General features: G+C 47.4%; 1 protein-coding gene across 1 annotated transcript in view; it reads left to right on the top strand.

The window, feature by feature from the left end:
* Positions 1–12,881, top strand: part of LOC137522356 (retinoid-binding protein 7-like) — a 33,851-nt gene extending 20,970 nt beyond the window's left edge. The window contains exons 2-5 of the mRNA XM_068242402.1: positions 5,002–5,107; positions 8,905–9,083; positions 11,442–11,543; positions 12,644–12,881. Coding sequence (XP_068098503.1) covers positions 5,032–5,107; positions 8,905–9,083; positions 11,442–11,543; positions 12,644–12,706 — 420 coding nt within the window. The 5' untranslated portion in view covers positions 5,002–5,031 and the 3' untranslated portion in view covers positions 12,707–12,881. The remainder of the gene's footprint in view (positions 1–5,001; positions 5,108–8,904; positions 9,084–11,441; positions 11,544–12,643) is intronic.
* Positions 12,882–13,915: the final 1,034 nt, after the last annotated feature.

The following is a 13,915-nucleotide window of genomic DNA, read 5'->3' as shown; positions in this document are numbered from 1 at the left end:
AGGGCTCTGGTGTGAAAGAGCCCTAATGTTATCCTATGTGTGTGTGCACACTGGAGCGATGTGAGCCCTAATGTTATCCTATGTGTGTGTGCACACTGGAGCGATGGAGCGGTTTCGTCCACGTGACTTTCTCAAGGGGTCAAATGTAGCCCGTGACATTTGACCCCTTGAGAAAGTCCCGTGGACGAAACCGGTTGGGGAGGAGCTACAGGACGCGTGAGGGATTGCGGAGGTGCGCGGATGTCAGCTGGACGGCGGTATTGCGTGGAGGAATCAGCCGGACGCTGCCCGCTATCTTAACAAACCCTGCGCTTACTTGTATGCCTGTCATAGACATACATTGTTGACACGTGAGTGTAACAGCTTGTGTTTTTAATGGAATAAATTTTTTTTTAAAGTGAACTGGATTACGCTATGTGGAGCTTGTTTATGCTTTTTACCTTTGAGGATTTGAGGAGGCGGCAGTGAAGAGCCCACATATGACCAGACGGGCTGATTGATTGACTGTACGCATATGATCATTTAGTATGATCTAAGGAGCTGGTGAGTGATCTCACAAGCGGTGTGGTGGTGGATTGAGAAGATTACAAGTCACAGTGAAAAGGATTGAGAACTTTTTATTGCGCTGATTACTATAGACTTTTTATTTGAGATTTATTAATTGACATTGAGGCATCAATTGAAATCGGCAGCATTATCAGGATTGTGTGGTGTGTGTGGAGCTGCGCACGGATATTTTTGTTTTTTGTTTTGTTTTTTGTTTTTTGATTTTGTAAAAATCCCCCATAGCATTGCATTAGCAAGAGCTTTTAAAATCTCTAGCGTTTAAAAAGCTCTTGTAGTGTGCCCTGACTTGCATCATACACGCTTAGGGCTCAAACCCACTAGAGCGATTTTCTGAGCGTTTAGGGAGCGATTCAAACCGCTAGCCATTTCCTTAAACGCTCAGCTAATGTTAATGGATGGGCCAAATTCCACTGGAGCGATTGCGATTACCAAATCGCAAATGCAGGACATGCAGCATTTTTTTCCCGTTTAGCGTTAGTGGTTAGCGTTTCTGCAATGTAAAGTATATAAACGCTGGCGTAATCGCTCATCAAAACCGGCACAGAGCGATTTCGCTAGAGTTTTGAAATGACTGCACACTGTAAAAAAATTAAAATAAATTGAAAGGACCAATCAGAGTTAAAAATGGTAATCGCTACACAATCGCTGGCAAAACGCTTACACTTTTTAAAATTGCTACCAAAGTCGCCAGAAAACGCTCATGAAATCGCTTACAAAACGCTCATATGCTAGCGATGGCGATTAGTGGTAGCAATTTGTAGTGGGTTCCAGGCCTAAATGCAAATGGCCTGCAACTTGGAATTGGACCAGATGCAGTTGCCACAGATTTGCATTAACCCATAGATATCTGCATGCAACCAGGGAAATTTAGCATCTCATTAGGCGCTAGTCTGCTTGAGGGGACCCTGAAGCATTGTGATTGGCCGAAGAGTGTGGGCGTAGTCAGCCCCGGGCCGCCGATGAGGCGGGGTATGGCGGGTCCCTCAGGCGGCAGAAGTGGGGGGGGGCGTCGCCCGCTTGGCCGTGGGTGAGTGGGTGGCCGCCGAGTTGGAGGGGGTAGCAGCCAGGAGGGGGGGGGGGGCACAGTGGTGGAGAGGGGGGGGGGTCGGACCCCCCTTCCTCACCTGGGTCCCCCGGTCTGCGCTCCCCCTCCAGCTATTACCACAGTGTAGAAGTATCAGGCAGGGGGCGGGGTAGCGATGACTCACCTCCTTGACGTTCCAGCGCTGCGTTCCTCCTCTCGTCACTTCCTGCAATGCCGCCCACTGTACAGTACAGAGGAAGGGAGGGGAGTCTGACCCCCTCCTCAGAGCTATGCCTTCCTGGCTGCTACCCCCTCCAGGTTTCCTATACTGGGGTAATCATACTACTTATCTGGGGAAGGGGGAAGGGGGCAGTGGGCGGTATCTTTACAAGTTTGCCTCAGGCAGCAAAAAGTCTAGAACCGCCCTGGGCGTAGTTTACTACAACCTATTGGAACCCTAGCAGCTGGAGAAGGCAGCGTCCATCCAATCATGTTAAATTTCCCTCTGAGGCTTCCTGCTGAGTCCCCTAAATGGGACTAGTGTCTCTTGTTAATCCTCTCTTATAATGAATAATTAGCATTCCAAATGAAATTAAAGCTGGCCATGCACTTATAGTTTGCTACCCAGTGTGGCAAAACAATCGATTTTTCTCTGATCTGAATCAGGCCTGGTGCACACCAAAACCCACTAGCAGATCCGCAAAATACTAGCAGATTTTGAAACGCTTTTTCTTATTTTTCTGCTAGCATTTTGCGGTTTTGGGTAGCGGTTTTTGTGTAGCAGAATTCATATATTGTTACAGTAAAGCTGTTACTGAACAGCTTCTGTAACAAAAACGACTGCAAAACCGCTCTGATCTGCCATGTTTCAGAGCGGTTTGCGGTTTTCCTATACTTTACATTGGAAGCAGAAACGCCTCCGCAATCCAAAAAATGCCTCAGCCCGGGAGTATGCTTTTCAGCAAAACGCCTCCCGCTCTGGTGTGACCCACCCCATTGAAATACATTACCCTAGCTTATCCGCAGCCGCAAACGGCTGCAAAAACGCCTGAAAACCCGCTCGGTGTGCCCCAGCCCTCAAATTGTATTGTGATTGATCCCTACCACACACAGCACATTGGGTATCATTCATAAAGCATTTCCGCATGCGGAAATGCTAAAAACAGCTGACTTTACCGACCACTCGGCAAAGTCAGCATTCATAAAGGCACTTTCCGCATGAAAAAATGACATTCCCGTACAGAGCGATACATTTCCGCCTTGTGCGGAGTTTTTCTAGATTAATCTAGAAAAAGTAACAAACACATCCATTCATAAAGATTAGAACAAGCGGTATCCGGAAGGAAAATACCACTTGCTCGACAGTAGCGATAGGCGGGCGGATTACATGTAAATGAATGGGACAGACCTCCCAAGCAGCATCAGACAGAGCAGCGCACGGAGGGAATCGGGCAGCTTTTATGTTTCCGCATGTCTTCCGCCACGCTGCCGCCAGCTTCCTCCAGAAAACCTCCGCACTTCTACCGCAACAGGCAACTTCTTTATGAATGACCACCCAGAAGTCTTAAGTACCGGTTGCGGAGAAGAACGGTGTTTTCCCGCACTACCGACAGCCTTTTTATGAATGATACCCATTGATTTCCAATAGATACCAGCACTGTTTAATGCTGTGTAACGCTATGGCCCATCGATCGACTACCGCTTATGCCCTCGATTTTCCATCCTGTCTGAACAATACCTGAACCAATATTTGATCAAAGTCGGACTTTTGGGGGGGAATTCCCAACAGATTCAATCAGAGTGATAAAATCTGCTGGTAATCGAGAAATTGATGTGTGTATAGCCACCTTAAAGGATAACTGAAGTGAGAGTGATATGGCAGGTGCCATATTTATTTCCTTTTAAATAATACCAGTTGCCTGGCAGCCCTGCTGATGTATTTGGCTGCAGTGGTGTCTGGATAACACCAGAAACAAGCATGCAGCTAATCTTGTCAGATCTGACAATAATGCCAGAAACACCTGATCCTGCTGCATGCTTGTTCAGGGTCTATGGCTAAATGTATTAGAGGCAGAGGATCAGTAGGACAGCCAGGTAAGCTGATATTGTTTAAAGGAGTACTGTAGGGGGGTAGGAGGAAACAGAGTTGAACTTACCCGGGGCTTCTAATGGTCCCCCGCAGACATCCTGTGCCCGCGCAGCCACTCACCGATGCTCCGGCCCCGCCTCCGGTTCACCTCTGGAATTTCAGACTTTAAAGTCAGAAAAAACACTGTGCCAGCGCGGCCATGTCCTCGCTCCCGCTGATGCCAACAGGAGCGTACTGCGCTGGCGCAGACTGTACTGGGCCTGTGCAGTACGCTCCTGGTGACATCAGCGGGAGCGAGGACACGGCAACGCAGGCGCAGTTGTTTTTCCAAGTTTAAACTTGGAAATTCCAGAAGTGAACCGGAGGCGGGAACAGGAGATCTGCGGGGGACCATTAGAAGCCCCAGGTAAGTTCAACTCTTTTCCCCCCCCGAGTCCCGACCCCCCCTACAGTAGTCCTTTAAAAGGAAATAAATATGGCAGCCCCCGTGTACCTCTAGTTACAGTTGTCCTTTAACCCTTTGCAGAGGTTTGGTTTAGCTCACATGATTTCTGCTTTCTATGGAGCTAAGATGAGGTTGTGCATTCATGCTGGGTCTCTCCCCAGCAGAGCAGGGCAGGAAGGGTGAGGGCTCGTTTCCACTGTTGCGACGCGATTTCGGCCGCATTCCGACGCTTGTAAAAACGCATGCGGATGCGTTTCCGCATGCGTTTTTACCCGCGATTTCGCATGGCAGGGTGCCATGCGAAATTAACCATGACACTGCCAGGGCTAAATAAAATTGAAAAAGGTGCGAAATTGCACGCAAAATCGCGGGTAAAAACGCATGTAACAAACGCATGCGTTTTTACTATTAAATACATTAGCGGCGATTCGCACGGATTCCCGACGCAGGCGAATTCGTTGGCTCTTTTGTGCGTTTTTTTACCGCTGAAAAAAACGCACCTCAACAACGCTACAGTGGAAACAGGCCCATCCACTTGCATTACATGTGCGGATCTGCATGCGTTGGACGCATGCAGATTCGCGATAGTGGGAACGAGCCCTCACAGTGAGTGGATTGGTGGTGGACCTCCCTGCTCTGGGAGATGAGACTCCCTCCTCCAGCAGAGCAGAAAGGGTTACAGTGAGTGAATTGGTGGGTGGACCTCCCTGCTCTGGAAGATAAGACTCCCTCCTCCAGCAGAGCAGAAAGGGTTACAGTGAGTGGAGTGAGTGGATTGGTGGGTGGACCTCCCTGCTCTGGGAGATAAAACTCCCTCCTCCAGTCTATATAACAGGCTGCTGTCTGCTGATATTTATCATTCTCTATCTCCCATAGGCTGTCTGACTAGTGACTTACTACTCCACCATGACCACTACAAACTTTAGTGGCACCTGGACCATGGTCAGCAATGAGAACTTTGACCGCTACCTGCAGGTTCTGGGTAAGCTGTGGCTTCTGGGGGGAGGGTCTGGGTAAATTGTGACTTCTGGGGGTGGTTTAGTGCAAGCTGTAAGTTCTGATGCCTGTGAGGGTGTTATAACTAATGATAACACCCAGGGTAGTTCTCCAGATTCTTCCCCTTTAAATGATTTGTGTTGTTGCAATTGTGTAAATGTTGCTGTTTTTATAAGTGTGGCTGAGCTGAAAGTTTGTGTGATACTTATTGGATTCTGAAAGCTAACATTTATAAATTATCTGACTGTTTTTTGGCATGATTTGTTGGCTGTCTGGTAAGCAATCATTGAGTTTCATAGGATTAGCTCTCTGGAAAGGGCTGGATCAGCAGCAAGCTGGGTACAAATGTCAGATAAAAATCTCTTCACTCTGCTGCATAGATTTGAACTGTGTCCCTTTCTAATGATGATGCTGTACACATGCAAAACTATCAATTAATGCAAAAGACCTGAGAAAGTGTGTGTGTGTGTGTGTGTGTGTTTGATCCCCCAGTTCATATACTTCCTCCTTCATGCTTGTGCTGTGCACCCAAAAGTTAATATCTAGCAATCTGCTACATACCTTGTTTAGCAAACTATTGTCGTCATGCCTGATCCACTAGGATGGATTTGAAAGCTTAATGCTGGAACATGCAATGCAATTTCCCTGCAGGTAATCCTGATGCGAAGTTATAACATGTTACATGGGGGGGGGGGAGATTCCTGGTAAAGTTGAAAAATCCATCCCTTTTATTTATCAGAAATGGGTTGTAAATCGCATAGATGGTCCCTTAGAGGGAACCCAAGGTAAGGGGGATATGGAGGCTGACCTGTTTCTTTTTAAACAATGCACATCGCCTGGCTGTCCTGCAGATCCTCTGCCTCTTATGCTGGGTATACACGGTATGTTTCTGTACCATGTATTGACCAGCTGATAATATTCAGCTGGTCCAATCACGCTGCTCGACTCCTGCCCGTTCGACCCCTGCTGGCGGACAATGGCAGGGAATCGAGCAGCTGATAAGGAGTGCCGGCGGGGATGCGGTGGGGGTCGATCCGCCGGATCAACACGTGTATTCCCAGCATTAGCCATAGCCCCTGAACAAGCATGCAGATGAGGTCTATGATAGATCTGACTGGCAGGGGTGTAGCTTGGTGTGGGGTAGGACATGTGCCTCAGGTGAGGGGAAGGTGTGGCAGTGGGGGAGCGGTAGGCACAGCGGTGGGGAAGGGATGTCCTTTCCTCCCCCCTCCCTCACCTGGGGCTTCCCCCCCCCCCCCCTCGCTCTCCCCTGCAGATATTGGCAGTAGAGCTCACTTCCTATACCTGGGTCATCTGTCCACCACCAGTACCGAGCGGTAACCAGTGCCTGGGTGCTGCACGACAGCAGCTGACAGGCAGTGAATTTACCACCTGTTAGCTGTCCATATGGATGAGGCCTAACACAATCACTACACCTCCAATTCTGGATGACAGAGCGGTGGTGACTCATGCTACTGCCGGGGATAAAGCCGTTCCAGGAATATCGGTTTCCAGGCAATCCATCTTCTGCTACCCACACAGATCTGAGCGATGTCTGTGCTGTTATCTATTTGTATGGAAATCTGAGACAACCCTTTGCTTGTCTGAAGCATTATTTAACTGCTTCCGGACCGTCACTGTTGGGCACCTGTTATCTCTGCCAGGGTGTAGATGTCAATGACCGAGCCTCTGTAGCCCCTCTCTCTGCTGTTGGTATCTCAGTGAGCAGGTCAGGAGACTATTTCATTGCATACATTTAAAATTGGCACCGGTAGATTTTTTTTTTTTATTTTTTTTTCCCCCCCCCCCCTTCATTGAGGCACATTGGGTATCATTCATAAAGAGGCTGTCGGTAATGCGGGAAAACACCGTTCTTCTCCGCAACCGGTACTTAAGACTTCTGGGTGGTCATTCATAAAGAAGTTGCCTGTTGCGATACAAGTGCGGAGGTTTTCTGGAGGAAGCTGGCGGCAGCGTGGCGGAAGACATGCGGAAACATAAAAGCTGCCCGATTCCCTCCGTGCGCTCCTCTGTCTGATGCTGCTTGGGAGGTCCCTCCCATTCATTTACATGTAATCCGCCCGCCTATCGCTACTGTCGAGCAAGCGGTATTTTCCTTCCGGATACCGCTTGCTCTAATCTTTATGAATGGACGTGTTTGTAACTTTTTCTAGATTAATCTAGAAAAACTCCGGACAAGGCGGAAATGTATCGCTCTGTCAGCTTTTCATGCGGAAAGAGCCTTTATGAATGGGGATTATGCTGAGTGGTCGGTAAAGTCACCGGTATTAAGCATTTCCGCATGCGGAAATGCTTTATGAATGATATCCATTGCCTCAAAAGTGACCCAAGCACTGCTTTTCAAAGTGAACAAGGCCTCAGAGTAGTCCATATCATCATGGAGGGATTCTTTGGGTCTTCTTTTACTCACCTGGAGGAACCCCTGCATTTATTTTGCAGGAGGCATGGTCTTTAAAGGGAACCTAAACTGAAAAGGATATGGATTTTTCCTTTTAAAATTATACCAGTTGTCCTGCTGATCCTGTGTCTCTAATACTTAGCCACAGCCCCTCAACAAGCATGCAGATCAGGTGTTCTGAATGAAGTCAGACTGGATTAGCTGCATACTTGTTTCAGGTGTGTGATTCAGCCACTACTGCATCCAAAGAGATCAGCAGGAGAGTCAGGCAACTGGTATTGTTTAAAAGGAAAAATCCATATCCCTTATCAGTTTAGGTTCACTTTAAAAGTAGGTTAGGCTTTCACTACCCCCTATTACACTGCCACTCATACTGTCTCCTTATCCTAGTGCTTTTTATTATTCTGACCCCAATTTAGTGCTGCTTGTTAGTGAGTACCCCCTAATGTGCTGTTCCATGTAAGCCTAACGGCAATTCCCAAATATCACTATTATGTAGTCAAAATGGATAGTAAGATGCTAATGGCTTTGAGCTGATACAAATTTCAATTTTATGCAGCTTGGACTTTACTTGTCAGCCTAATAAGTGCTATCTGGATTCTTTTTTCGGCCCCCCCCCTCACTAATCCAAATACTGAAATGCCACATGAGCAAAAATCTAGTTGAATTGTCATGCAGCTTTCAGTAAATTAACGGAACTATTACTGCATGTGTTAATCTTGGTGAGGTCAGAAAGGTCTCAGGCAGGGGTCACACTCACAAGATTTGCACATGGATTTTCCACATGCCTGGCCAACGTAATTCCTCCAGACTTCATAGATGAGACAGGCTGACAGGTGTAATGCCACCCAAGCCAAATCAAAAAGGTAGGTAAACTTAGTTATGGGCTGCGTGAGTTGGACCTGCCTGTGTCTGGGGTGTGACTTGATGCTGGGGTCTGAACTGCTACCAGGCTGTATTGTTTAATCAACTTTGGGGGACAGTCATTCACTGACCTGTCTGTCACTCAATGCTTGTCCCAGAAGTTAAGATGTAATTGGGCCCTAGGCAAGGTAGTGGATTTGGTGGCCCCCTTTTTGGTCCTTTTTGTAAGCTGAAGTGGAGAGAGGTCAGAGAAGGCGGTGGATGTGGCCCCTTGAGACCCACTAGGCCCCAAGCACTTGCCTAGGTTGCCTGGTGGATGATTCTGCTCTGACTTGTCCTATTGCCATGCCTCTTTTTTGCTGGCTACACGCTGAGATCTACCCCTGTTCCATTCCCAGGAATATAGTGTTAGTGATTGGCTCTGGGTACCATTTTTTGTTAACAAATTCTGACCTTCACACGTGAGCCGCCCATCACCCTTTATCTCTTTCCTCTTTCAGGTATTGATATCTTCACCAGGAACTTGGCTAAACTTATAAAGCCTCAGAAAATCATAGAGCAGAATGGAGACGCCTTCAACATTCGGACGCTGAGCACCTTTCGCAGCTATCACGTCCAGTTCACCCTGGGGAAGGAGTTTGAGGAGGACACGAAGGGTCTGGACAACAGGAAATTCAAGGTAATGGCAGAATCTGCTGAGAACCGCTTCCTGTACAGGGCTAAGGGCACCTGTCTCTTGCCTGATAGCTGGTATGCTGTAAGGGTTAATTCACAAGGTTGTAGGATGTGAATTGGGTTGATGTGGTGCACTCAGTTTGTTACCTAATTGCACCATATCAAATGGCAATCTGTGAAGATGGAGATATCACTCCCTACATGTTTAAAGGATATGGAGGATGCTGATTTCCTTTTAAACAATACCAGTTGCCTGGCTGCCATGCAAATCTCTTTGGCTGCAGTAGTGTCTGAGTCTCTCACCAGAAACAAGTATGTTGCTAATGCAGTCACACTTCCGTCAGCAACACCTGATCTGCTGCATGCTTGTTCAGAGACTATGGCTAAAAGTATTAGAGGCAGAAGATCAGCAGGACAGCCGGGCAATGTGCATTGTTGAAAAGGAAATTAGTCAGACGTCCTTCAAATCTGATGGTGGCCACTAATGATCCAATATTTTTCATCCAATCTTACCAAATCTATGTAGTATAAGGGTAAACTGAGTGAATATACTGAATGGATACTTCAGGCAGTTACCTTATATTACATAGAAATGGTAAGATTGGATGAAAAAGATTGGATCATTAGTGGCCACCTTAAGATGTATTCAATATGCTACTAAATTCACCCCTTCTGGATACAAATCTAGCTATGTGAATATATGTGACTGGCTATTCTTGTGTTTTACCACAAGGTGGCAATAGAATACCACAACAATCCTTGTTTCCCTCTCTGTACTTGTATTACTCAGTTGTTGGCAGGAAGTATTATCATGAATTGGGGCCCCAGGTAAGATGGCATTGGCAAATGTATCTCCTGTTGCTGGCCATTTTACTATGACTAGGGTAAGCTGGTGGTCAACATTTTGCGCTCAATGCTAAGTATAGAAGCCCTGCCAAAGATCTTTAAAAAGCAATTGGTGGGCTGAGCAAATTTTAGATATACAGACAGGATTAAGACCCTTCATCTGGTATGGGACAAGCTGAGGGAAAGGTAGTGTGCCTTAGTACTGATAGCTGGCTTGCTGGAAATGGGGAAGGAATACGAGTTTCTGGTATATCTGAGCGGAGACTAATTGTTCAAACCTTTTGCACCATTTTTGATCTCTGACTGATCTGCATTTTTCTGTATGCCATGATTGCTCTGTGTATTTTAATACACCTATTGTTTTACCAGTACCTTTGAGCTCTCTCTCGCGCAATCAAGGCATACAGAAAAATGCAGATCAGTCAGTGAACATCAAAAATGGTGCAAAAGGTTTTAACAATTAGTCTCAGCTCAGAGATACCAGAAACTTGTATTCCTACCCCATGTCCAGCAAGCCAGCTATAAGTACAAAGGCACACTACCTGTCCCATAGCAAATGTCTCAATCCTGTGTATGATTTATTAGTACAGTTTACTGTACAGCACCTCTAAACAGAGCACATCTGAATCCCAATCGCTGGCACAATTAAACAGCACTGCTGAGATTCATAGTGGGTTCCAGCCCTTACTGCCACACAGGTGTTTGACACACACTAAAGGATTCCACAAGTTCATACAGGGAGTGCTGAAGCTGAAAAAGCGGATGCCCCTTATTGAACATATGCATGTGAAGAAGCTATCGCATCCAAGAATTTATCTTGCAAATAAGTCAATGTTTCAGAGCCCTGCAGGGCCCCTTTATCAAGGCACACTATGCTCTAGGCAACAATCTGTCTGCCGATTCAGGGTAAGTCTAAAGGCCCATGCACACGTCGGATTTCCGCGGACAGGTCGTTTGCACGCCCCGTCGTCCGCCCGCTAAATCGGGCATGTGTACCTGTCGTTCGCTTGATAAGGGTGAGTTTAAGCGATCCGCCCGGCGGATCGCTCAAACTCACCCTTATCAAGCGAACGACAGCCTGTACACACGCCCGATTTAGCGGGGGACTGACAGGGCGTGCAAACGACCCGTCTGCGGAAATCCGCCGTGTGTGTATGGGCCTTAAAAGGTTAGGTGGGGAGTCTCTGCTCCTCTTCACACTCACATGTGATGTGCATCTAGCAGGTGGCTACGAAAAATTGGCTTATTTGCAAGATAATTATGGATGTGCTCTTCATGTGCTTATTGCCACACCGCCTTTGGTCATTTACATTCCAATGTAAACTACTATTCTAGTATCGTGTTAAATTATTTATTTTATTCTGGGGGTAGAGGGCATATGATTTGTGCTGTTCTTGTTGGGTAAACTGATTTGTTACCTGGTAAGACTAGTAAGTGAACTGACTGAGCTATTTTGGAAACTGAAAAAGTTCTCCCTTTGCCTAACCAGTTACATTGTTGCCATTTATCCTTCCAGAGTCTGGTCAGCTGGGACAATGGGCGGCTAGTGTGCAAGCAGAAGGGTGAGATAAAAAACCGGGGCTGGATTCACTGGCTGGATGGAGATGACCTACACTTGGTAAGGCTGTAGTCTAACCAGGATTTAGCTAGTCCCCAGAGTGGCATGTAGTAAACAATTCATGCAGCCCACTTTAGTAATGTTGGGCATCAAATCTTCCTAGATTTGTATGTAGCCCTGTCCTCCCAGTGATGTCAGTGCCTAGGCAGGGGCGTAGCAATAGAGGTTGCGACCGCATCGGGGCCCTCCCTTAACTACAGTATTAGCTCTCTATTGGTCCTGTGCTCATAATAATCACTTCTATAGATACGTTGAATAGTGGTAATCATTAACAAACTGTTCCCCATCCCCTTCTTGCACCTCTGACACTGTAGTTGCCATTGGCAGGTTTTGGTGTGCCATATCAATTATGTATAGAGTGCTTGGGGGGGCCCCACTGTAAAATTTGCATCGGGGCCCACCGCTCCTTAGCTACGCCACTGTGCATAGGCTTATTAGCTATGCAAAATTCTCCTCCCAGAGCAAACTGGGAACGCAAAATATCATTATTTTGTATCCTGGTTCAACTTCCTTCATATTCACATTTGAAAATAATAAGTCAATTTAAGGGATGAGAGTTTTTTTTTTAGTCTTTCTACAAAAAAAATTGTACTGGAGTCCTGAAAGAGGGACAGTTGGGAGCTATGGTATAGACTCACTTTTCACTGGCTATGGCTATTTTCCAAGTTATGCAGCTCTTGTGCAACCCAAAAAACCACCCGCTTGCCCAAAAATTATCTGCAGAACTTCAAAACTACTAATCGCAATTGCTAGTTTTTGAAATTGCTACAAAAAAGTGGGGTTTCACAAAATGCTAGCTAGAACGCTGAGTGGTTGCAATCTGCAGTGGGTCCTGGGCTTTCAACATAAGCCAGTGATCTGCAAACTTGGACTCTCAGCTGTTAAGGAACTACAAGTACCACAATGCATTGCAGGAGTCTGACAGTCAGTCATGATTCATAAAGGCAATGCATTGTGGGACTTGTAGTTCCTTAACAGCTGGAGGGCCAAGTTTGCAGATCACCGACATAAGCTAACAAAGTATCTACTCCACAGAAACCAAAAAGAGCTCAGATACCCTTGTGCCTGGCATTTACTGAATGACCTTTGTCTTCTGATAGGAGCTGCACTGTGAGGACCAAGTGTGCAAACAAGTGTATCGGCGCGTGCAAGAGGCCTGCTGACACCGTCTGAGTCTGGACACTGCCTGGAGACACCGGATACACACCATCCTCTATGCAATAACTCTTCTTCTGTGATATTTATTTTTTATACGACTCTTGTGCTGCTGTGCATCTTTCAGGGCTGTGTTCATGAAATGTAAATACTCTCTTGCTAGTAAAATACTACGTGAAAGAACTTTGTTACCTGATTGGTCAGTTTCTGGCAACCACTGATAAGATGCTGCTACAGCAGGGGTCTCAAACTCAATTTACCTGAGGGCCGCAGGAGGCAAAGTCAGGATGAGGCTAGGCAGTGCAGTTTCTAGGGTGTAAATTGCACCCCCCCCCGAGCAAGGTATGGGTGCCCGCAGTATAGGTTAGCCAGGTCTAGTTGCTCTTAGTATAGGTCCCCCCCAGTATAGGTAGCCAGGCATAGGTGAGCCAGTATAGTTGCCCCCGCTATAGGTTAGCCAGGTAGGTGCCTCCAGTATAGGTAGCCAGTATAGTTGCCCCCAGTATAGGTTAGTTATGCAGGCACCACCGGTATAAGTTAGATAGGTAGGTGCCCCACTACAGGTTAGCTAGGTGGGTGCCTCTAATATAGGTAGCCAGAATAGTTGCCCCAGCATAGGTTAGATAGGTAGGTGCCCCAGTATAGGTTATTTAGGTAGGTGCCTGCAATATAGGTAGCCAGTATAGTGGCCACCTGTATAGGCTAGCTAAGTAGGTGCCCCCAGTATAGGTTAGATAGCTAGCTGCCCCCACCGTAGGTTAGATAGCTAGCTGCCCCCCACCGTAGGTTAGATAGCTAGCTGTCCCCTATAATGGAGGGGGGAGCCGCAGGGAGGGCAGCCCGACCTCTCCCTCCCTCTCCTCTCCCGGGCTCCCTGGCACCAAGCGCTGCTCTCTCGCCGCTGGTCTGTCTCCTCTCTCTGCATAGATGCGGATACACACGTTGCCACGCTGAAGCAGCGTGTGTATCCGCATCTATGCAGAGAGAGGAGACAGACCAGCGGCGAGAGAGCAGCGCTTGGAGCCAGGCAGGTGAATTGTAAATAGCGCTTCCCGGCTGCTCGCTCTGCATCTGAGGGGGGAGGGCGGCCCGGGAGAGGGAGGGAGAGGTCGGGCTGCCCTCCCCGTGGCTCCGGCTCCCCCCTCCAATACAGCTCCCCCGCCCCTCCCAACAGCACCCCGGGCGGTGGCACGCCCCGCACGGCTCTAAAACGGGCA

The sequence above is a fragment of the Hyperolius riggenbachi genome, chromosome 6 (genome assembly GCF_040937935.1).
Source record: "Hyperolius riggenbachi isolate aHypRig1 chromosome 6, aHypRig1.pri, whole genome shotgun sequence".
Lineage (NCBI taxonomy): Eukaryota > Metazoa > Chordata > Amphibia > Anura > Hyperoliidae > Hyperolius > Hyperolius riggenbachi.
This window is presented reverse-complemented; position numbering and strand designations above follow the sequence as displayed.